The sequence below is a fragment of the Ixodes scapularis genome, unplaced genomic scaffold (assembly GCF_016920785.2).
Source record: "Ixodes scapularis isolate PalLabHiFi unplaced genomic scaffold, ASM1692078v2 PGA_scaffold1__304_contigs__length_218370807, whole genome shotgun sequence".
NCBI classification, from domain to species: Eukaryota; Metazoa; Arthropoda; class Arachnida; order Ixodida; family Ixodidae; genus Ixodes; species Ixodes scapularis.
This window is the reverse complement of record NW_024609846.1, coordinates 193,189,391-193,214,370: the sequence shown is the minus strand read 5'-3', so window position 1 is coordinate 193,214,370 and position 24,980 is coordinate 193,189,391. Positions and strand designations below refer to the sequence as shown.

The 24,980-nt window shown below is 43.9% G+C and overlaps 1 protein-coding gene across 2 annotated transcripts in view; it reads right to left on the bottom strand.

The window, feature by feature from the left end:
- LOC115314827 (monocarboxylate transporter 12) overlaps positions 1-24,778 on the bottom strand; it is a 44,796-nt gene extending 20,018 nt beyond the window's left edge. The window contains exons 1-4 of one of the 2 annotated variants that reach the window (XM_029973926.4): positions 24,515-24,778; positions 23,939-24,155; positions 11,125-11,403; positions 7,217-7,360 (exon numbers count right to left, since the gene is read on the bottom strand). In XM_029973926.4, coding sequence (XP_029829786.2) covers positions 7,217-7,360; positions 11,125-11,341 — 361 coding nt within the window. In that variant the 5' untranslated portion in view covers positions 11,342-11,403; positions 23,939-24,155; positions 24,515-24,778. Of the gene's footprint in view, positions 1-7,216; positions 7,361-11,124; positions 11,404-23,938; positions 24,156-24,514 lie in introns of those variants that run through there. The other variant, XM_029973927.4, reaches the window with a different exon arrangement.
- Positions 24,779-24,980: the final 202 nt, after the last annotated feature.

Below are 24,980 nucleotides of genomic sequence, written 5' to 3'. Positions count from 1 at the left end.
TTCCCTGTATATTTGATACTAGGAGGTGATTTCAACTTTCCCTATGTGCAATCGAAGTCTGGTCTTCCTCTAACGACTAACACGTCTTCCCTTTATCCTTCATTCATCAATTTTATTTCAAGTTGCAATCTTTATCAAAACGTATTATCGCCAACAAGAACTGGTGTCCAACGGGCCAGTGTGCTAGATCTTCTTTTTGCGTATCAAAAAGCTCTTATGTCTCCTGTATCGGTTCTGCCAGGAATCAGCGACCACGACGTCGTTATTGGTAATTTGAAATGCCCTCAAGCTATAACATCTAAATGTGTTCCCAGAAGGGTTTCCTTCTACGACCAGGTGCTTACTCTAGCCTGACGGATGAACTATTTTCCTTCCTTTTGAAATTTGAGGAACTTAGTTTATGTTTAAATATGGACGATCTCTGGAATACGTTCTCATCTAAATTAAAACGTTTAATCGATATTTATGTACCATCAAAAATACTACGATCGAGGCAGCGCAAAGATAAGCCCTGGATAAATGGAGAGCTGCGGTTCATCATAAAGAAAAAAAGGCGTGCTTATTTACGGTATCGTAAAGATTAAATCACTGAGAGTCTTAGGCAACTAGGACAAGTAAATAGTATTTACAAACAGCAGCTAAAAATGGCAAAACAAAGCTTCCATAATTCTCTGGAACAACGTTTAAAAACAAGTCCCGACTGTATGGAAATATATTGGGAGTAACAGAGAAGAGAATGCCGAAATACCGCCAATTGAAAGTAATGGTACACTGGTATCTGATGGGTGCAAGAAAGCATTATGCTTCAATAATTACTTCCAATCAATTTCTTCCGAAACGGTGACTGACGTGACCCATCATTTTCTGACTGAGTCACTCTCTCCAATGTCGAACTTAGAAATAAATGCTGACAGAATTCGGAGCCACCTTCTAAACTTGAACATAGATAAGGCCACTGGCCTTGACGAAATCCCAAATCGCGTTTTAAATGAATGTGCTGACGTGGTTTCATCTTATCTCTTTATTTTCTTCACAAAATCCTTGTCATTCTCAAAGCTGCCAGCAAAGTGGAAGGTAGAAAGCGTTGGGGGTACCTGCGCATAAAGGTGGATGTAAGAGTAAAGTAGATAACTACCGGCCTATATCCCTTCTACCCGCATGCTCGAAACAGCTTGAACACATACTATTTAGCATTTTAGTCAATCATCTAAACACGAACAGCAATGTTTCTCCTTTCCAGCATGGGTCTAGAAGCGGCTTTTCGTGCGAAACTCAGTTACTTGAATTTTTTCATGATGTGGCGTCCTCGTCTGATAGAGGTTCTCAGGTGGATTGTGCTTGTCTTGATTTTAAAAAAGCGTTCGACTCCCTTTCGCACAAACTAATCTTACTTAAATTATCTTCACTAGATATTCCAGTTAATGTGTTATTGTGGCTAAAATATTACTTTCCTGAGCGAAAGCAGTGCGTTGTAGTATACAGTAAAAAATCCACATATGTGGACGTCACTTCGGGGGTCCCGCAGAGATCCGTACTAGGTCCCCTTTTATTTCTCATTTTCATTAATGACATTACCATGGGCATAGAGTCAAGTATTCGTCTTCATGCCGACGACTGCGTGATATATCGATCTGTTCAGAACTCTGTTGATAGCACTGCTGTGCAACGGGATATAGACTGCATTTTAGACTGGTGTGAAATTTGGCATATGAATCTAAACATTGATAAATGTCATTATGTGCGCTTCACAAAAAAAAAAAAAAAAACTAAACCGCTGCTTTTTTCATACAGCCTAAATGGCACTACGGTGCCCGTAACCCCAGAGGTAAAGTATTTTAGAATAACCTTTAGGAGAACGGTTATCTTGGCAGTCCCATATTAACAAAATAAGCGCTAAAGCGACTGGTACGTTGTATTTTTTTACGCAAATTTAGAAACTGCCCTCCCAAAGTTAAGAAACCTTGTATTTGACAAATATAAGGCCCATTCTTGAGTATGTCTGTGTACTCTGGGGACCCCCAGATACAGTATCTTTGTGACGACCTTGAAAGGGTTCAAAACAGAGCAGCGAGATTCGCGATCGGAAATTATGATTATACAGTAAGATCGAGTCTCCTAAAAGACTGTCCTGGTTGGCAGCCGCTAAAATGCCGAAGATTCGCTTTACATTTAAAACTCTTTCATAACATTTATAATAACAAAACGGGCATCAGCAGGGGATTGTTTCTTCGTCTACCTCACTTCATATCACGCAGGGCAGATCCTCAGAATAAGGTTCGCGAATATTCCATCCGCAATAATATCTTTAAACACTATTCTTTTTCCTTAACACACATCAATAGAACTGTCTACCCCAGTCGCTTGTCATGATATCATACAACAATGTGTTTTTTCCAGACTTATTGACGACTGCTTGTACCTTATCTCCTGATATGTAAAATGTGTTAATAATTGTATAAAGCTGACTGTTCTTGTTGTTCTTGCCCCTAGCAAATTTTATATCACAAACCTAGAGTCCGTTTATTTTGCTTCTCTCGCTGTATGCCCCCCCCCCCTTTTTTTTCTGTAATGCCTTTGGGCGTTGAAGGGTATATTGAATAAATAAATAAATAAATAAATATTGGCATGACGCGACGATCGCGCCATCTGGAACAAGCTTCAGCAACCATCACTTCCATTCGTTCCAGGTGGCTGTTGCATTAGGTGTCAACATGTGCGTACGTGAAGCTTGATGAAACTCAGCATGTTCGCTGACTTCGACAAAGCTTTTTGGGAGTTCCAAGTTTATAACAATATACTTTTTGTATCAATAGCGACAGAAACTTTCGCGGCTGGTGCTCGCGTCCCGGCGCAACGATTCCACTCATGCGGACGGCTTGCGCACGAAGGGGCAATACGGTGTGCGCTTCCTGGCCGGCTTTGGCTATGGTCCGTAGTAGGTTGAAACAAAATACCCTGCTTTAATTCTAATCTAGTTTTTTTTTTCTTTTTTTTTCTGTGAGGCTGACAATAGATTTACTCGCTTACGGACTTTCGCCTTTCTGCTTCACCATACACGGATTTCGCGAGATGCTTGTGCAACTAAGAATGCAAGCGGAAAATGAACAACAAGAGACGGAAGCTTATACAACTGAGTGATGCCCTCGGCACAGCTGGATCGCCCCTTGATGAGCCCTCGCTTTCGCTGCCGAAATCATTTTGACCCGTTTAGTTCCGGCTTTAAACAACAGAGCGAGTTGCAAATTACTTTTTTCGTCATAGACACGAGCCTAGCCGAGAATACAAGAGCGATGAAACCAGACACTTTAGTGCGTACCACGGAGGTGCGTTTATCCAGTGAAAGCATTATACATAGATGTATTATAATGTACAGACTCCTGCAATATGAAACACCCAGTGAGAGCGCGTGGCCGAAACGGCGGCGGGTGGAGCGCTGCGGGCGCTCCGGACGATTCTATTCTGACTTGAGGGTAGGACACTCATTCGTGACCCAACCGAGCATGGCGGGCATGAACGAGCTTAAGAGTTTTTGGTTTTGGTTTAACGGAAGAGCCCGCTTTATCGGTCTCAAATCAAAAGATATGGTCAAGAAGGCTCTAAATATGTATAAACGTCACTGCTTTCTTATCGGTTGTTTTAAGTGTAAAATGACAGAACGGGCACTGCCAAATAAACGAATGTTACAGTTATACTTGAGTCCAATATTTAATAGATAAAGTGCGTCAAAAGGAGCATTCGTTTGGGAGAAGGATCGCACGGATCTCGCACTTTAACAGACAGAAGAGTCACAGGGTCTCTTATGATATCTCTAAGACGACTTGAAGGCGAAAGCCCAAGCGCCGATGTGAACGTGATAGCGAATCTCCGAAGACAGCGCGCTCTCTGACGACGCACTTTTGGCGCTGTTTCATTGGCTCACTCGGATTGTGACGTCGGCTATGGTCCCGGTGGTAGCGGACCTCTGAACACCACGCCCTCTCTCACGACGCACTTTTGGCGCCGTCTATTGGTACCTTTCGTTTTGGTACCTTTCGTGTCGCCAACAAATTTCTGCACGTTTCGTGTCGTCGACATGCTTTCGCTGAAGGACTTTGAAGGTCAACGGAACGATGAGGCATATAGGGCTTTCGATTTACTAATCGCCTAGGCTCAGGCAGGTCTCTCTGGCAGCAACTTTGGCGTTAGAAGGACATAGCCGTGCATGACTGACGAAACTGCTCTTTATCGCGAAACTGAGACTAGAAAATGATCCGCGCGCGTTACGCTCTGAGACCATCTTGAAGAAGCAAGCTCCTTATCGTTTGAGATAGTCTCTGTGTACAATCTACGCTCTCTACGTGCCAAAAGCCACTTGCGTACGAGTCGCACGACGTCGTGCGAATTGCGTTAATCTTCAGGGTAGAGTTTAATAAACAAACAGGCTGTTTTTTAACGCGATATCGTTTAGGAGCTCGTGTCGCAGAAAATCCGGCGTCGGCATCGGTACGACCAAAAAATCCCATACTGCAACGCGTGCATCCGCTTGTGACGTCACACGTGGCTCTGACGTCATGTTTTCCCACCAAATATAGCGAAATATGTTTCCGACAAATATAGCGGGAAATGTTCCCGCCAATTTAGCAAAGATTTTCCCGCCAAATTTAGCAAAAAGATATCCCGTAAAGTTTAGACAATTTTCACGCAAAATTTAGCGGAAAATGTTTCGACCAATTTAGCGGCAATATTTCCCGCCAAGTTTAGCGGGAAATGTTCGGCTAAATTTAGTGGGTCGATAGGGTCATGAAGTCAAAGCCACGTGTGACGTCATGGGTCACGTGACTTATGACGCTACCAACTAGGCCAGGCACACAAGCTTGCACGGCTTGGGAACCAGCTCGGGTTTATATGAGAAGGCTTTGCGAACGGGGCCCGATAACGCTATCGCGTTCCAGCCTTAAAGGCAAAACCGAGGTTGAGCAGTTTCGCGTGGCTCCTGGAGGGCCGTGCTGGGCATGCGCGAGGAGCAGTGACGCCACACGGCGCACAGCTGGCGCGCCGGAGCGGCGCCGCCGCGCGCGTCTCCCCGGTCTGCGCATTCCAGAGAAGTGATGTCATAGCCGCGGCAGACGCGGCTGTGCGCCTCCGTTGCGCAGTATCAAGTCTGACGCTGCACCGGAGCCGCTTGATAGCGCCTCTCATTTTGTGCGCATGCGCAGAAGCATCAGTGGGTGTATACATATAGCGGGGCGTTTGCCAGTGTGGTATAGCCATGGAGAAGAAGCGGCAAGTGAACTGTGAGTGGTGGCTGGTGACTTCAATCGTGCTCCAGACTCTCTTGGTGTTCCTTTGAAGGGCACGTTTAACCTGGGCTTAGCCGGTGTTCCAACTGTACAGACGACCCAATGGGGTATCATTTGCGACTTGGGCCGATAAGAACTTGGAAGAAAAAATTACGAAGCAAGGAGTGTGAGCGTAATAAATCACGCCATGTGCTCTTAAGCTCTTAATGCATACGCTTGAACTTTCACTCCTTTGTATACGGGGTGTTTCTTTTTAATCCTAACAGATTCGTTTAAAAAAGGGTGCTGTGAAAGCTAGGCTAATGCGGTTTATGAGGGTGAGTTATTCGACCAGTGGGACATCGTACAGCGGCTAATCGCCACGAGAAGTCGAATAATTAACTAAAGTAGACGTATGGTCCCAATTAGAAACTAGAAAAATTAGAAACGTCGTCCAAAAAAATTAGGTTAGTCATATTTAGAAAGATTCTGAGCCCCTGGGAAGAGCGCTCAAAAACTAAGGCTTCAATGTGAGAAAATGCGGATGATAAGATACGGCAAAACCGCCAGGGCGCACTTTATCGCAGCGGTAGTCTCGCTCCTGCTGCGCGAGCGATAACTTTGGCGCCCCACCGTGCTTCCCACGTGCTCCAAGTCTTTCTAATATCAACTGATTTAGTGGTTTTTCTATGACGCTCAGCAAGTTTTTCATTGCAATCGTACGTTTATTTTCAATATTTTAAACGCTAATTAACATATTGTAGTTCAAGGGAAAATGAAGCTGTTCTGTATTTGAGGAAAAGTACCTAAATCGTCTTCATTTGTCCTGCAGAATCACAAGTATCAAGAGTATGTTTTTCAATTTTCTGCGCGGAGGCTGCAGAAAATAATTTTCAAAGTACCATTGAAGCCCCTCCTTCCCGGGGCGTGACGTCACACTAGGAGTTTTCGGAATCGCTGCTCTGGCACATCTTCAGCGCCTGTCAAAGCTGTGCGCGCTCACTCTTGCTATTTCCAGAGAGATCAGAAAGAGACGTCACGACAGGTGTCAGTGCAGGGGAATATAGCAGGCAAGCTTAAAATCGCACGCGCTGCCCACACGAGCGACACGCGCCTGGCGCCAAGGATCCCAGTATGACGTCACGCCTAATCGGAATTTTTTTTTGCGTTTTCTCGCGTTTAGTTTAATGTTCGAGGAAAGCGAACGCGATATTTAAATTCACGGGATAAAAATACGCCAGAATTCACCTCGAAGTCGTTCTTCTCTAAAAGTGTTTTAGCCTCTTTTTAATTAGCCGACTTATCGTTACGATTAGCCCCAGTTGCGTCGACTATGTTGCGCTGCGATGCGCCGTCCAGCATAACGCCTCCCCATCGGCTCGTCGTAAGTGTCGCCGTTGCAACAGCTCGACGCAAGCAGCTCTAACGAGGTGCAAGTGGCTGCAGTCGCACTCGAACAAAATTGTGTGAAATACTCCTTAAAAAAATTAGGGTGTTGGTATTTTTATACGGCCTCGACTTAGTCTGCCTCAACGGGCGGCTTGTCTCTCAGCTGCAGATGACCAATTCCGCCAGTGCGGGGTCATTAACGTGTACCACGCAGTAGCGATACACGACCGCACGCCGCGAAACGGGCAGGGGTGGGGATTGAACCCAGGATCCCTGGGTTCCGTAGCGCGAGCTTTCGCTCCGCGTGCTCTGAGCTGGTGTGCGCTAGCCCACTCGGCCACCGATCCCCCAACGATTTTTACCTCACCTGCAAAAACCGCAATCGTGCAGCTTTAACATTTTTTTTTTATCTGTCAAGCTTTAAAAACAAAAAAAAAAAACACATTATATCGACGGCTTCTGCCGCAAACCTGCTAGAAACGCTCCAGTTTGTCGATTACATCATCAAAGCCGGCTCGTTACGATTATCAGCGCACAGTAGAGATTAGTAAAAATAAATATGACTGTACCTGTGATCACGCCCAGTCCAATGATCATGGCCGTTACATTGTAGAACACGACACAGAACAGAATGCCGGAAGCCGCCAGCACGCTTCCTGCGATGGCGACAGTCCGCACCGGGAAACACTTGACCAGGGCGCCCCAGACGAGCCCTGTGGAGGAAGGCGATTCATACGTGTAATTTGGGTGCCCATGTTAACCTTGCGATCGAGCAACCTATACAGGGTGTGCGGAGGTAAAGAAAAACAAATAACGACCGAACTTCCGTGTGGAGTATGTTAGTTCCGTTTGAATACTGTTTATGCTAGCGTTTGAGGACACTCAGTGAGTAGCGCGTACTATAAAAGTCTCACCTCCGATGCTAAGTATGTGCCAGACTTGTGCCCGTCACTTGAAAACCGTAATGGGTTATAATTACAAACTACCAAGCCTCAAATGTAATGAATTACCATTATGAATTACTTTAGTTGAAAAGTATCTGATTACTTTACTCGTTACGTTACGTATTGCATTCACGTCACTTTTCCCTTATAGTTGTCAAAAAAATAATTGAAACAATTTTCATTTTTGAGAAATATATTACAACACTTTTAATTTCTCATACGCCCGCATTCTCGTAGTAACCGTAAAAATAAAATATTCTATTTCAGAGAAAGAGTGTAGGTTCATTCCTTTCATTTGTAAGCTAAGAAGGCAGCGAAAGCTGCAACCATGCCCGCCATCCCGTTAGCTTACGGTGACGAAATGATCCCTGGCATTCTGCAGACAAAGCTAGCGGTGCGCATGCTCAGTAGCAGCGACTATCTCCACTATCTCCGAAAAACAGAAATCACGAACACAAAACCAAGCAGGCGTTGTCTTCTTGATCCTGTTTGTCGCTTATTTGTATAAGCCTTGCACGTTTTTCTAGTGGTTTTAGTGACCAGTCATATAAAAATAATCCTGCTATTTTTTTTCGTTATTTTCCTTTTCACAATGTTTTATAATTTGTCGAACTTGCTATCCTGATGTTGCTGAATTGGCTGCAAATATTGCTCAAGTTCTGTATTATGTTCGTATTTTTAAAAAGTAACGAGTACTTAAAGTAATCCGTTAACAATATTTGGTAACGAAATGGTGTTTTCGTTAAAAAGTTATCTCACGAGGATCGCAACTTTTTGCAGAATGCAGTAAATGTTACCTGATTAGCATGAACAGCCGAGGGAAAGGGATATGGGGGAAGAAAGTAGTTTCTGAAATCTAAGTAGCTATTCGCCTCGAGATCGAACCGTGTCGCCACCATGCGGCCGAAATTGGAAACGCGCGAAAGCGGGGATACCGCCGTGCGTCGTCCGCTACGGGCGCACGTTCAGAAGCATGGATCTCGACGACACAAGCCCGTTTCATGCTGAGCTTGACATTCCTTATTAAATGTTTTGTTTTTATTGCCGTTTCTTCTTACTAAAGGTTGTGTTGTATCGTTCCCCGTGCGTAGAAATTCAGCAAAGCGATTATTATTAAGTCGGAAGCTTTCATAATCTTAGTGTGTTGGTTTGTATACAATCGCTGGTTCCACGTATTTTTGTTATCTCGCACAAACCGCGGCATTCATAAAGCATTGAATGTTGAGTGGGTCTGTGGTTTGATTAGAAAATTAACCCGACTGATCGCTATCCTTTAATAGACTAATCAATCAATAAATCTGTATGTTGATTTTTCTCCGGTCATATTGCGTGAAAGACGTTAAAAATAGACATTTTTTTTACTGCTTTTACTATGTCATAAATGGCATATTGCATTCCCATTCTAAACTCCACGTTGTGAGTCCTACATAAATATGAACACGGGAAGCCTTTTAAAATGAAGTAGTTTTTAAAGTTTTTATTTAAACGGTATAATCACCTTATACAATCTTGTGCGCAACAAAGGCGAGGACAAAAGCAGAGAAGAGGACACAACAAGGCCTTGTTGTGTCCTCTTTTCTGCTTTTGCCCTCGTCTTTGTTGCGCACAAGATTGTATAAGATGTCAAACCAACTCGCCCAAACAACCACTCTTCTAGTATAATCACCCTCGGTGAAATGACAAGCACGCTGAAGTGGTTTACCGTGCAAGCCAGTGTCGCAAAAGAAATAAAGACGTCAAAACTATTAAAGCAGGCATTTTTTACTCCTTGTTGACTTTCTCCAGCACAAGCCTCCAATTAACCGGCAAAAAAATGCAATTAAAGCATTACTTGAATAATCTGAAAGTTAATCTATGAACTGCCACGTTAGGTGAGGGCGGAGGGTGATCGGAAGGTCTCTTGAAGGTCGCTAGCCCTCATCAGTAAAAGAGTATCACTGCAGCCGATGCTGTCTGCGTCGTGGTGCGCGTCGTTTGTTGGGGCTGCAGAGTCTACTGTGTTTGAATAGAAGATTATTTAGCCAGAAGTTTATAGTATTAGTCTCTTGACATCCGCGGCCCTCACCAAGAAAATTGAAGCGGGTGAACCCACACTACCGAGAAAAGCATTTAATAACAGCAAAATTGCTGCGTTGCTCGGTTATACCTGTTTATGACAGTCACGGAAGATGTATCAGAACAGTTTGTTTCACTTGTTTCAGATGTCCTGCCAACCGTGCAGTTTGCAGATCTTAACTAGAAGAGACACTCTCTCCTCATCGCAACGCAGTAGATTTGTTCAGACTCCAAAAAACGTACCCACCCTATGGCACAGTAAAAGGGCAGAGGAACTCAATAGCATGGTAATTTCCAATACAGCGCTAACTTATCTTCGTTTTAAATATTTATATTACTGCAAAGGCTAGGAGTTAAAAAAAGCATAGAAGCTGCGATTTCACAGCCCACAGTACCAGTATTATGTTATCTGGGTTGGAATTTATTGTTTTATTTATTGCCACGTTGATGAACCGATACATCAATTTTAAAAGAAACAAATATTTAACATAAATACTCCAGTTCAGCCGGAGACAGGCATCATTCCTGGTGATCCATGCTTTCCAACGTCTGCCTAGAGCAGACGACGCACCCACAGAAGCGATTATATAAATTTAGGCCGCACGCTGGCAGCACGATTCGATCTTCACTGAAGCACCGAAGAGTACCGCATCCTTTTCCACTAGAATTGTTTTCCCACCGATAGTATGCGACAAAATAAACGCAAGAATCTACGCCGTCTCGCGCGCGAACATGGAGAGCCCATGGGGCGGCCGTTCTCCTATCCCCGCTTTGATGATGATGATAGCGCGACCGTAGCGCCACCTCTAGGTCGATCTCGAGGCCAATTCCGTCAAATTCAATTAAAACGCGATGGCACTTGACGGCGTTTGTAACGAGAATTATTACTTGCTATCAGAATATTGGGCAATGCGACAGGTGGCTAAAAAATAATGAATGCATGAAGGACTTGGTTTCTTCTATGTTCATGTACCTCTTCCTTGAAGGTATAGCATCATATTACTGAAATGCCACCCCACATTCAATTTGATTGCGAAATGTCTCTGCACCAGTTAGATTATTCTACAAACACGCAGTTTCTACCCAACTTCCTACGAAGCCAAGGAGGCGCAGGATAGGATAGGGGTGTTAACACACCGCCTATCTTTCCTCCTTCGGCACGGCGCTCCAACATTGCTCTCGCTCGTCGTAACATCCCACCGATTTGGCCTCGTTCTGTCGCTTACACTCGCTCCCACGGCCTTGTTCTGGTGCGACCAAAACTAGCACGAGCAAGCAAAATTCGTATGGGCTTACCACATAAAGCTATCGCTTTCGAAGACGTCCTGTTGACGCGCTCGTACGGACGTCGGGCTGACGTATTTGAGGCGTTAGCCCGACACCTCACCGGGATGTTCAGGGATATGAATATACAGAAACCGTGCCCATAGCTAAAATGGGAGAATAGGCGAAATGACATAAGAAGAAGGTCCATGTACCTACGAGCTGTGATACAGTTCCCAGAAGACTGAAGGGCCACGACGCCAGCTCCCGCGAAGCACCCATCTCGGAGATCATGGTTATGAAGACGATTCCTCCGCAGCAGTTGATGATGAGTGTCCAGAAAAAGCACCAGCTACACACCAGGGCCATGATCCAGCTCCATCGCGAGTCTTGGTAAGGAAGCGACTGTTCTTCCCTTTTGTCGGCACCCATCACTGCTCAGCACTCAGCGTCGTACGTGCGCTTTGGGCTCATCGCAACGAGCCTTGGATAGCCTGTTAAAAGCAATCGAAATATTTTGTATTTTAGGCATTATTTTTGCTTATTTAATGTTTATTTATATTTGTTTAATTAAATCATTTTATTTATTCAGTTATGCTCATTAAGAGCAACATGCCTTCCGGCTGGTACATCACAACATAGACGAAAAAAGAAAACAAATTAGCACACACATAAAACACTGACGTTATGCAAAAAAAAAAAGTAGAGCCAAAAATAAATATAGCAAGTGAACAAGAAGGTATCGTAACAACTGCAAGTCATACAATGTCTCTCAGTTTAATTTTCATGATGAAAACACTGCACTCTTGGATTGGGGAAAGGGGGGGGGGGAGTGTATTAAAACATATTGGATCGTTCGATGCCTTGCACATTTGTCTGTCTGTGCTAATACTGGTCCGACTTCGAAGCGGGTTTCTTTTAAAACAACGCATCATACGCAGTGTTTCTATCGGTATTATTGATAACAACTTACTACATCTAACATTTGGTTGCAGGCCTGTTCACACACCAGCTTTTCATTTTATGTGCGTTTGGCTGCGTCTGAGCTTCTTAGGTCGAGGTACGACTGCGTTTTACTGGTAGCTTTGCGACCAAGTGCGCGTCGAATAAAATATAAAATTTTGGTTTTACTTCACGTACTGACCTCTAGAACACCGGGCGTAAGAATGCAAAAGGCCCTTGTATACACACACTATGCATCGCGGCCGCTGCATTAGGGTGGAACTTTCCAAGAAGGCAACATGGTCTGGAGTCTCCACTACGACTAAGCTAGCGACGCATGAAAAATGTCCCGTTTTTCAGAGCATAGCAGCACTACTGGCGGTGTTATGAACAGAGGAATTATTACAAGAAAAAAAAAAGAACGACTGAAGGGCTATCAAAGCTACGTTAAGTAATACAAGGACTCTCGACAGAAAATGTTTCGCCGAAATTGCAGCAGCATTACAACAGAAGCTTCTCCTATGAGCATCTGTCCAGGTCGCGGCCAATTTAGGCAATAAAATTATCAACATACTACACAAAAGGTACCTGCAATAGATCAGAGTTGTCACAAAACATGTACTGGAATGAAAACAGCACCATCGCTCGCACTGCGGCCTTTTTCTCTGCAACAGCCAAAAACTGTCCGAAATATATATCAGGGTTATCAGATTAGCCCACATAACGCTAGATAGCAGCAACCGTTACGAAAGCTTCTTGATCGCTCACTGTCTGCATTCTTCAGAGCTTAATAATAATTTTCCAACAAGAACAATGTTGAAAAGGTGACACGGGAAAAAAGCTGTAAAAACAGCTTGCCCAGCCCTGAGCCACCTAAACGAGCAGTCGCGATGCAGGCACCAAAATAATTATACAAAAATAAAACATGACATGTGCACTAAATTCATGAAAAACCAGATACAAGATAGAACTAACGCTATACAAAAGTTGCATATTGATGCAATTTACGCAATAGTGAAAATATACACATAAAGTTAAAGCACCACTGATATAAACGCGAAACAAAACATCAACTGAACAGATTTTAGCGCGTATTGCGGACAATTTGGCTCGAAATAAACATTTGAAATAAATATTAAAAATATGCCTACTAAGCTGGTTAAGGGTATTCGGCAAAGTATATTTTAAACTTTGGTGGCCGTAATTTGTCCTAAGAAAAGGGTACTTACCAAGGTTCTTTAACTTATGTTGGGCATCTATACATTTTATCTGTTAACTTCGCTATGTTTTTAGGGTGATATTGGCATCAATTTGTTTCTATTTTATACTTTGCATATAAACGATATTTACATAAATAAAAAATTTTCATCGCACCGATTGGACTAAAAAGATCATCAATCAAATGTTCTAGTGGCACATGATTGATTGATTGATTGATTGGGGTTTCATGGCGCAAGGACTACTAAGGCCAAAATGCGCCAAGAGTGAAACTATTGCATAAGTTAGGGGTTTGGAAGAACAAAGAGCTGTAGTAGCTGATGATGTAATAAAACTATGTATTTGAGATTGTATAACTATTTACAGGATGAAGATGAGCTCGGATTACTAATTAAAATCATAGTCGGTGTATAAGGCCGGTGTCCTTAAGAAAATTAAATAAGCAAGCATGCGGAATCAGCGACTGATCGCCAAGTAAAATAATTATAGGTGCAGTGGAGTATGTTCTTGATATATTTGCGAAAACTTTTAAAACGATCTTGGTCATACTTCGGGCACTCAAGTAGGATGTGTGTTATTGATAGAGGAAAGTTACAGCGTTCACACTCTGGAGCATTGTCTCCACGCAAAAGATGCCCATGGATGAGACTCGTAGGACCAATCTGTAGCCGGCACGATACCGCCTCATAAAAGCGTTCCCGATGGCGGGCGCTCTCCCACTCACTTAAAATGCAGCATTCAGTTTGTTATGTGTTTTTTTATTACATTCACGTTGCCACTCAGTTCGAATGCAACACTTCAAAGCGATGCGGTAGTCTTTGTATGGTATATTATGTAGGTCTATTTGGTCTCTCATTTGCAGAAGTTGCAGTACTATCGGCCTTTTCATTACCTGGGATGCCGACGTGGCTTGTGACCCAGCAGAAAATGATCTCAATCTGCTTGCACGAGGCAGCGATAACTTTATTCAGTAATTCTCGAACAAGTGGATTTCTAATACGCTTCTGTGATGTAAGTGCTCTTAATGAGCTCAAGGAATCTGTGTAAACAATTGTTTGGCGAAGCCTTTTGTTCGTCGCATAATCAACAGCTAACAGCAGTCCATACAGCTCAGCTGCCAGTATGGTGGCTGCATTGTGGATTCTCTTGACCTGTTTCACAGATGGCCCTATCATAGCGCAGCCGACCACCCAGTTTGTTTTTGTCCCATCTGTATAGAGACCTACGTACTGTTCATATTGATTTTGTAACTGAAAGAATTCCTGCCTCATGACTTCATTTGGTGTATGTTTTTTGGAATGTTTAGCCAGTGTAACATCACAATTAATGATATGATAATCCCATGGGGCTATAGTGGTTAAGCATTGAACTACTGTAGGCCTAGGATCTAGTTCTACAGACCCAGCATAATTCATATTCCTGATTGCAAAAGGAGGAACAACGGCTGGTTTATTTTCAAACGTTCTCTGGAACCTGATGTTTTCGAGGTTATCACGAGTAGGGTGCTGAGGGACAGAGCGAACTCGAATAGAATACATAAACCTAAGAGCAAACCTCCAAGTTTCAAGGCATAGCTCATGAGCTTCTGCACACAGACTAAGTACCGGGGAGGTGCGAAATGCTCCAGTAGCCAATCGCAGTTCCTGGTGGTGAATGGAGTCCAACATCTTTAGGACTGATGCTCAGGCAGAGCCATACACTATGCTCCCATAATCAAGCCTGGAGCGAACAACCGCCAGGTATATTCGTAACAGACATAGTCTATCGGAGCCCCATGATACATGTGATAGAACCTTAAGTGTATTCAGCGATTTGAGACATTCAAGTTTTAAGTTCGTAATATGTGGAACAAAAGTCAATTTCGAATCAAATACGAGTCCCAGAAACTTGTGTTCACTTTTTGTGGCTATTGGTATTCCATACATTTTTAAAGAAGGCTCTTGGAGAACTCTACGCCGGCGAGAAAAGCACACACAGGCAGATTTTTTCTGGCGAAAATTTAAAATCGTTTGTGTCAGCCCATTTTTGTAACTTGTTAATTGCCAGTTGGACCCGACGTTCACATATTGAAGGATTACAGGACGAGACAGAAATTTGAATATCATCTACATATATAGAATATTGCACGGAAGGAGGCATAGCACGGGCAATAGAATGCATCAACAATAAAAGGGTTACGCCAAGGACACCTTCCTGTGGAACTCCATTTTCTTGAAAAAAAACTCCCTGGAAAGGGTTGTTTCCAATCTTACATAAAAAGTGCGACATAGCAAGTAACTTCGAATAGCACCTAGCATTCTACCTCGGACACCAAGACCAAACAAATCCTGCAAAATTCCAAAACGCCAGGCCGTATCATATGCCTTCTCTAAATCAAAAAAGACAGAAAAACAGTGTTGCTCATTTACATATGCCTCCCGCACGGCGGTCCCAAATCGAACCAGGTGATCGAGCGTGGATCGAAACGAACGGAAGCCGCACTGATATTTGTCTGGAAGGTTGCTGTTTTCTAGGTAATACATAAGTCTTTTGTTTATCATTCTCTCCAGTGTTTTTCAGAGACAACTTGTTAGCGCTATCAGTCTGTAACTGAAGCACATGAAGCATCTTTGAGTGGCTTAAGCAAAGGAATGACAGTGGCCACCTTCCAAGACGACGGGAAATGACCGTCCAACGAAACACGGTTGAATAAGTCTAAAATGAGTTCAAGCGTTGAGGGATGTAGGTGGCATAGCATAATATAGTGAATACCATCGGGGCCAAGGACAGTCTGCTTAAGATTACGCAGTATTGCCTCAAGTTTCGTGTAGTGTAAATGGTACATTATAAGGTTCTTGATTGCCTCCTGAGGTACTTACTCATATTTTCTCGGAATGGAGTTTATGCAGAATAAAAGCTGGCGTATGCGGAGGGCAAGTTCGTCTGCTTCTTGCGCAGGGGGTAGCGGTGACGTCAGAACGCCGAGCCCTGATTGGCTGATGGCGACCCCCTATCTGAGCGTCGTCTGCTCGCAACGTCGTCTGCTCGCAATGTCGTCTGCGTCTGTCTCACCTTTCCTGCGACTTTCGGAAGTGCAGAGGCCAGATTCACGAAACGATCTTACGCCAAAAATGTGTGTAAGACAAAACATAAGAACAAATTCGTATTCACGAAACGAAATTTTCGTAAGTTTTGCGCAGGTTACGGCGAAATCCTACGACAGCTCCGAAGCTGTCTTACGCACTTCTTACGATCAAATCAGCATGGCCGACAGCGTCCGTGGGTCGCGACGACCCGCGGACGTTTATTTTTCTACGTGCGCTTCTCACGCGTCCCGACTTCAAGCAGCAAGAAAAAAGTAAAAAGCACTTGAAACAGACCACGACGATAACAAGAACGCTGGATCCACAAACACCCGGGAAAAGCTCCAACGGCCAAGATTCCACCGACGCGACCAAGTGAGCTTGGCAGTTAGGCCTAGCGGGAACTCCGCGGCTCGGCGACCGTCTGCCCACGACCGGCTGACGTGCTGAATGGAATATGCCCGCGCGACCCTTGTGAACCCTTCCCGTATTATCCTTTGATCGCTGACCTCAATTTTAGATTAAGAGGACGATTTCTTCCTCTTTTTATTTCCTTGCTTCCCGAGGCAACGGTGACACTCGCCGGTGAAAAAGCGGTGAATCTCCGACAGACGCAGGAAAGATAAAGCAGTCACCGCTTTGACTAGCAGACGTAAAGCAGACGACGTTAACTGCGCCAACTCGCCGCACACGAAAGGATGGAAAAAGTATTTGCGAGGGAACTTGCGGACACTAACACGCTTACTCTCGGTTCTTAGCAAACAAACCTCGGCGCCTCGGGACACCTCGCCAGTGAGTCCTTTGACTTTCCTCCTTGATGCGCGTCTGCTAGTTATTAGACAAAAACAATGTACCGCTCGAGTTATTTCGTCTGCCCTCTCTGAAAGGCGAAGTCGAGGTCGCTCGTAAAGACCTGCACTTCCGAAAGTCGCAGGAAAGGTAAGACAAACGCAGACGATGTTGCGAGCAGACGACGTTGCAAAGGAGCAGACGACGCTGAGATAGGGGGTCGCGATCAGCCAATCAGGGCTCGGCGTTCTGACATCACCGCTACTTCCTTTCTCATGCGCAGAAGACGGAAATAAGCCTACTTGCGAGGCGTATAATAATCAGAGCTTGAGACAGACTCGAAATGCTCTCCTAGTAGATTAGCTTGCTCCTCAATATTTTCGGGGCAGATTCCACGTCTAGTAAAAAGAGGGATAGAATATGCACGCTAGCAATCATTGATATTATCCACTCGGTCCCATACGTCTTGGCACAAAACACTGCAGTTTATCAAAGATGTGTATCCCTTGAAGCTATCTCGCTTAGACCTCCTGCGAATAAACTGAGCGCGAGATTTCGTTATGTTAAAGGTGATGAGATTAGTTTGTGTAGGGTATCGGCGGAAAATTCCCCAAGCTTTGTTCTGTTTCTTTTTTGTTATGCGGCAGTCCTTATTCCACTATGGTTTCGATTTCTTGGGAAGATGTGTTGATGTCATGGGTATGGACATGATTGATGCTTCTAAAATATGCTTGGTGATATGCTCAGTTACGCGATCAATGGAGTTCTCATGGAGAGATGTACACGCTAAAGGGGATGCTTGTTTGAAAACTCACCAGTTTGCTTCGTCAAATTTCCAACCTGGAGTTCGCATTGGAAGTGCAACCGGTCGTCCAACGCGATTTAAAATTATGGGAAAATGGTCACTTCCAAATGCGTCAGGATTGACACCCCATGAGAAGAGAACAACAATGTTGAGTCACTAAGCGACAAGTCAATGGAGGTGAATAAGCGGGTTGGAGCACTAAAATATGTAACCTGCGAGTTGTTGAGCAATCATAATCCCGTAAAAGAAATAAATCGTTCAAGCATTGATCCTCGCGTATCAAATCTTCCACTACCCCATATGGGGTTATGAGCGTTAAAATCTCCAAGGATTAAAACTGGTCGTGGGAGTTGGTCATACAGACAGTCAAGTTCGTCCCGAGGTAAAGGATAATTAGGAGCTATGTAAAGGGAGCAAACTGTCATCAGCCGGTTAGACAAAACACGAACTTCCACAGCCTCCAACGTAGTATTAAGGGGTACCTCAATACAACGGAGTAGATCGCTGAACTATTATTGCTTCACCACCCGAGGTCTGGGAAGAATGGAGACGGTCTTTTCGGAAAACATGAAAGTGCCTTAAAAATCCAAAATGGTTGTGATTCAAATGGGTTTCTTGAAGGCAAAAGATTAATGGGTGGTGATGGTAAAAAGAAATAGCACACATCATCATAATTATGTAGCAGTCCTCGACAGTTCCATTGGGCGAGGACTTCTTCCATCATACGCAAGCTGGCATTTTTCAGAAACTGTCTAGCTAAACTTTGAAGTCAATTTTAACTCGAGGTGCATTCTTTTTTTTTTTTTTTTGACGTATTATTCGGCTTATATCTGGTATCACAGGTGGCCGAGGGTAAGGACTCCGAACTAGAGTGGGGCCTGTCCTCCTCCGACGTATACGCCCACTCTCGTCCATCGGTTCGTCTGGAGCCGCTGCTGGAGGACCCGTGGGGGTCTCTGGTGCAGGCGGCTTGCCAGGTATACGGGGTCCACCGGAGGCACGAGAGAGACCACGGCCTTTAGGTGGCTTGGCTGCAGGGGGTGCACAAGGCACCCCTGCTTGGTTTTTAGTGAATCCCGACGGACCGGCATGCACCTTTCGGACCGAGAGCGGAGCCGCTAGCACCGCTCCTGCTGAGGTTGAGGGGAACAAGGAAAGGTCATACAAACCGTCCAGGACGTCTGTGTTCCCGTTGTAGCTGTTAGCCGTGCAAGTCCCCGGCGCACGGCCTCAACATAGGAGTTCAATAATTGAAACGAGTAGCGTTTCTTGGCCTCTGGGTAGCTGATGTTTTGTTTTGATAGTCAGGATCTGTTTCTCCTGCTTCCACAGAGGGCATGCACGTGAGTATGCTGGATGGGGTCCTTTACAGTTTGCACAAAACAGTGAGCTTTCGCACATATCAGCTTCATGCTCTGTGCTCTCACATTTTGCGCATGTATCTCTTCTACGGCAGCTGCGTGAGCCGCGCCCAAACCGCTGGCACCTAAAGCACCTTTGGGGGTTTGAGATATACGGTCGGACGCGACAGTTTGTGTAGCCAGCCTTTACAGAAACAGGCAGAAAATGGCGCTCAAAGGGGACTATCAGATGTTTAGTAGGAGTTTCTGATCCATCTTTCCGGAACATGATCCTTTTTACGGCAACTGCTGCAGAGGAGCGGAGGCCCTCAAGGATATCTTCTTCGCTGGTGGGCAGGAGGTCGTTCTCAGAGATGACTCCACGAATGGTGTTTAGCGTGCGGTGAGGAGACACTGTCAGTTTTGCATCTCCAATGGTGTTCAAGGTGAGCAAAGCAATGCTTTGTTTCTTCGAGTTTACCTCCACAAGCAGGTCTCCAGAACACAGTTTGTTTCGCATTATAATCGCCTCCAAGGCACAAGTCAAGAACGTTTGCACCAGCAAAAGGTGAGAGCTTGGACATTCGACGCTGATCATTTTCTGAATGAAGTACAAAGAACTTCGTAAACATGTCAGACTTAGACTCTTTAGCTATGACAAGAGGCTCGGGGCGCAGGCGCTTGCCTAGTCGCCACGAACCGGATTTTGGTTCAAGAGGGGCAGCCATAAAGCGGCAAAAAAACTTCGGCACCTGTGGCGAACCATTCACCCCGTAGTCCAACAAGGGGACAGGCAACACCTCATAACAGTACGGGCTTGGCTGAGTATGGTGCTCTGCCAGTGCTACCACGACGCTATAACCAAGCGTGGTTTCGTCGAGAGTACCTATTACCACCCAAGGTTAGCCCTTGCCGCCAAAGAGGGGAGAAAAAGGAGCAAGAGAAATGAGAAAGAAGTGGAAGAAACAGGAAAGGTAAAAGTGAAAGATCGGAGGGGATAGTAGAAGAAAAGGCGACTAGACTGAATCATCCTGGCCGGGCCTTGCCAGGACTCCCGTCTATGAGAAGCGGGGGTCGAAGTGGTGTTTTGCCTCACCCGGGAAGCCCCGAAGAGCCCAAACCTACTCCGGACTCGGCTCAACCACAAGGATGCCCTTTTCCCAGACACGGGAAAGCCACGCACAGCCAGACGTGGGCGGGCGAACCCGCATGGCTCGGGGTCCGTGGTGACACCACTCACCAAACACCTGCTTTCACAGGTGCCCCCTGCGGGGTCTAGTTGCACATTAGAGATACTTCTAATTATCTTTTCTTGTAACATACAGATTTTTAGAGGTTGGTATAGGTAGTAGCGCCCCATATGAGTGGACCATAATTCAAATGTAAAAAATAATGAATTATATAATATTAATCTTGTTTTAAGTGGTAAAACGTTTTTATGACGATATAGAATACCGACGATGCTATATAATTTAGATATGATATGATTATTATGATCGTCCCATGGCAATTTTTCTTGAAAAATAACGCCCAAGGCTTTAAACGTGGGAACAATTTCTATTTGAGAAGAATTTATAAAAAATATCCTTGGTAATGCTGTTATGTTTATCCTTTGGTCGGAATATCACTGCTTTTGTCATAACGACGTTTATTTTTAATGCATTATGTTCAGTCCATCTATCAAGCTTTTCTAATATTTCGTTTGCGTCATCAATAAGGTCCGACGCGTCATCACCATCAAACAATATGCTCACATCGTCTGCATAAATAAAAAATTGAGTTGAGTGACTAATATTTACGATATCATGTATATACACATTGAGTAAGGAAGGCCCGAGAATGCTTCCCTGGGGAACCCCTGATTCAATTGGTTTTATTTCAGATAAGTGGCCGTTTATATGAACATACTGTCTGCGGGAAGATAAATATGAACGCAGAAGTCTTGATACATCACCACGAAATCCATACATATCTAACATTTTAGAAGCAAATTATGATCTAAATAGTCGAACGCTTTTGTAAAGTCTACGAATAAACCGAGAGTGAGTTTCATTTTTTCAAAATTTCTTAGTAAATGTTGTTTGTTTGTTTTTTTGCGCAAGGAGAGCCAGTTTTGTGGATCGTTGTTTGCGAAAACCACAATGTGACCCGCTGATTAAGTCGTGATTATCAGCAAATGTTTTGATTCGAAGTAGTATAACTTTTTCTAAACCATTAGAGAAAACAGAAATAATTGAAACGGGTCGAGAATTGCCCAGTTCGTTTTTATTTCTTTTCTTATATAAAACTGTTACCTTCGCTAGTTGCATTTGATAAGAAAACACGCCGTTTACGAAACAGAGATTGGATATGTGTGCTAAGGCAAGAGAGATAAGATCAATTACATATTTAACTGGTTTGATCTGTAATCCATCAGAGTCGCAGCTTTTGCTATTTTTAGTAGATTAAAGACAGATGTTACCTCCGAAGCAGTAACAGGCATAAGAAATATGAATTGATAATTTCGAGCATTGATATATTTCCAAGCATCTGACTATGGATGTTCCTTAACTAGACTTACAAAATAGTGATTAAACGCATTTGAGAATGCTTGTCCTGACAGCTCTTGACCGTTGTGGAGGATCTTTAAAACTTGCTTCGTGGCGCACGAACGACCCAAGACGGAGTTTCGTTTTTTCCACACAACGTCGACTCTGTTATTACAAGAAAGAAAAAAGTCACAAAATTAGATTTTCTTAGCATTTTGAAGTTTTTTGTTTAATTGGTTTCGATAACGTTTAAGAACTGTTAGTTGTTCAATTGATTTTGTTTTTACAAATTTTTGATATAACACATTTTTAGTACAAATTTTTGTGAGTAATTCCTTTGCAATCCGTAGTTTACGACTTCTTCTATGAGTGCTTAATTTTTTATACGGAAAGCAGCTTTGATATAGTTTTTTTTTTTTTTAATTTGTTAAAGAACAAATTATACGCTTTATCTACGTTCGTTTCATGAAGGACATCGTCCCAATCCAGACAAGATAGGTCCTGTACGAATTCGGTCATGTTATCAGGCGTTATGTTTTGAAACTCTACAGCTAACTGATCATTATATTTCATGTTTATAGTTTGCTTTTTCTTTATACACAAGAATATACCCAAGTGATCGCTTATGTCAGCTATCGCTACGCCCGATTTGATATATGATGTTCGTAGCTTGTAATAAATAAATTCAATACTGTCGATAATTCAGTTGTAATTCTTGTAGCAGCATTTATCATATTTTTACATCCGTTCGATTTAATTAACACATCAAATCAAAATTTACATGTCGTCTCAAGTAGCACGTTAACATTAAAATCGCCTCCCAGTATTACGCTGTATTTATTTCCATTCGCGAACTCGAGAAAACACTAAGTAAGCAAAAAAGGAAGAGAGGTTCCCACTTGGCAGGTGATAACAGACAGCTGGTCTCCCCTATCAGTAAGGACAGCATCTCGTAGTCTTTGTAAACGAGGCAATAATCAGATCGCATCTCACCGGAAATCTCAGCTTTACTATTAGGGCGACGCCCCCGCCACGACATTTCGTGCGGCTTTAAAGGTAACTGTTGCACATTGGCAAATTTAAAACGTTATTATTATCCCTAAACACGTCTCTAAAAGCAAAATTATAGCAAACGAACATTCGAACTGATCAAAAAATAATTCAAGCTCGTCTGATTTATTTCGGACTAATCGAGCGTTCAGAAGAAAGCATTTAAGAGAATCGATATACTCGTTCCCTAAAAAAGATTTCACATTCGAAGGAAGAAGATAATCATTGGACATTAAGTTCCGTTTACTCAATAAATTATCCGTGCCATCCAGTTAAAAAAAAAATTTAACACTCAGTGCGTATCGCGTGAGGCGTCACACCAGATTCTCTAAGTCGTCCACAGACCTAATCACGTCCACTTGCTGGCGAACCTTCTTGCGCACAAGGACGTGGCCGTTTTCGTACCAGACGTACCGATAATTCTTTGGTTTCGCCCATTCTTTTTGTCTCCCAACGAAGGGATCGGTCTTGTTGGGTGAGATTTTCTTGAATGCAAGCATCGTCTTTTGACTTCTTTAGAATCTACCATTTACTGAGCCATTCATCTCTGATTGTCTGATGAGCGAAGCGAACAATCATGCCAGGTATTTTATCTGCTCGGGACGATAAGCGATTAATAGCGGCCACTTCGTTCAGATCCAACTCTGAACACAACCTCATTCACTTTGGCACGCAAATCCTCGTTGTCACTCTTACGAATTCCGTGAATTTCTAGATTTTGTTTTCGGCTTCGCCATTCCATTTCGCTGACTTCCCGCCTAACTTCTAAGCCTTCTTATTTCTCCGCCGGAGTCGGTTTGTTCCAGAGTTTCTATTCGTTTCTTTAGATGTTTGTTTCCCTTCTCTGCTCAGCGAGGTGATTCAGCACTTCGTCGTACTTGTCCAGCATTTCCTGCATAGATTTTCTATGCCACTCACGGTTTCCTTTAGGCTCATTAAGCTATCTAGTTTTGCGTTGATGGAGGCGAACATGACAGCTAAGTTGAATTCGTTTTCCTCCTTGGCACCCTGACTTTCAGCCCGGGATTTTACAACTTACACGTTTGGCACCGCCATATCTTACGTAAGGCACTGCCTTTCGCCCTAAAAGTCGCTTCGGAGATTCCGGAACAGAGACTTAGCTGATAAGCGTATCCACACTCCAAGCATGCCAATCCTGGATCAATATCTGACACTTCTCTATTACACTTTGGACAAACATAAACCATACTTCAGCTTTTGAAACTAGACGGCGTCAGCGGCGGCAGCAGCGGCATGCGCCAACAATGTATGAACGTAGTAAAAGTTCAACCGACCTGCGACGATAGCAGTCACGATAAGTCTTGCACTTCGGTGTGCTGCCGCCACTGTTGTGAGCCGCACAAGGGGAAAGCTGTTCTTTTTCACTTCGGCGGCTGGTGACGCAGTCTTGCGACGTGGACCAAACCGCAGCCTGTCGACGAGAGCACTTCCCGTGGCGATCGCTGCATGAGAGGCCTTAACGAATGGCCCGTGCTCCCCGTATGATGAGGCCTGCAACGAGAGCAGTCGTGATAAGTCTTGCAGTTCGGTGCGCTGCCGCCACTGCTGTGAGAGCTTCGATCGGAAATCGTGAACACATAGTACGCAACCCAAAATGCAGCTTTAGCAACATAACACACCATACTTGACAGCAACGGAACCAAGCCCGAATGTCTGAAGTCTTTTATTTCACAAGCTTAAGGAAATCTACTGTTGTGTTGAAGAAACAATATGACCACTACCCCTCACGTCATTATTTCTCAATTTTTACGACATTATTTAGCCCTAAACGTTAAATAACTTCACGGTGGTATCAGAGATGCAAATATATATAACAAGTAGGCAAAGTTACGAACGGTGATGTTGCTCACCTTGGCTTGTGATAGCCAACGTCTGAGGTCTCCCGCGTACTCCATCTGAAAGTCCGCAAAACTACGCATTTCAAGCGCCCAACGGCTTTATGGAAAACCGTTTTCTATCAAGCCCCGTTCCGCGCAACAAATTTCGGACTCAATGATAGGCAGGTAACCTACCAAATGGTGCGATGCGTACTTTGTAGCCTACTTTTCTTAACGGTCGGAGGGCTCTATCGGAGTCTGTGTACGCCTCGTGTATTCCAATCTAATCTTGAGCTGGCAAACTTCTTATGATAACGAGCGTTCTTTGATGCAGATTAGCAATCTGCCGAGCGGGAGAGAAAAGAAAACAACCGGCATTTGTGCAACTGGGAGAACACGGTAAACGCGGGATGATTCTCTTCTAAGCCCGTCTCTGGTTAAGTGAACGTAGAGAAACACTAGTTTTGTAGAAGTTGTAAACACTGACAGTTTAAGAAAA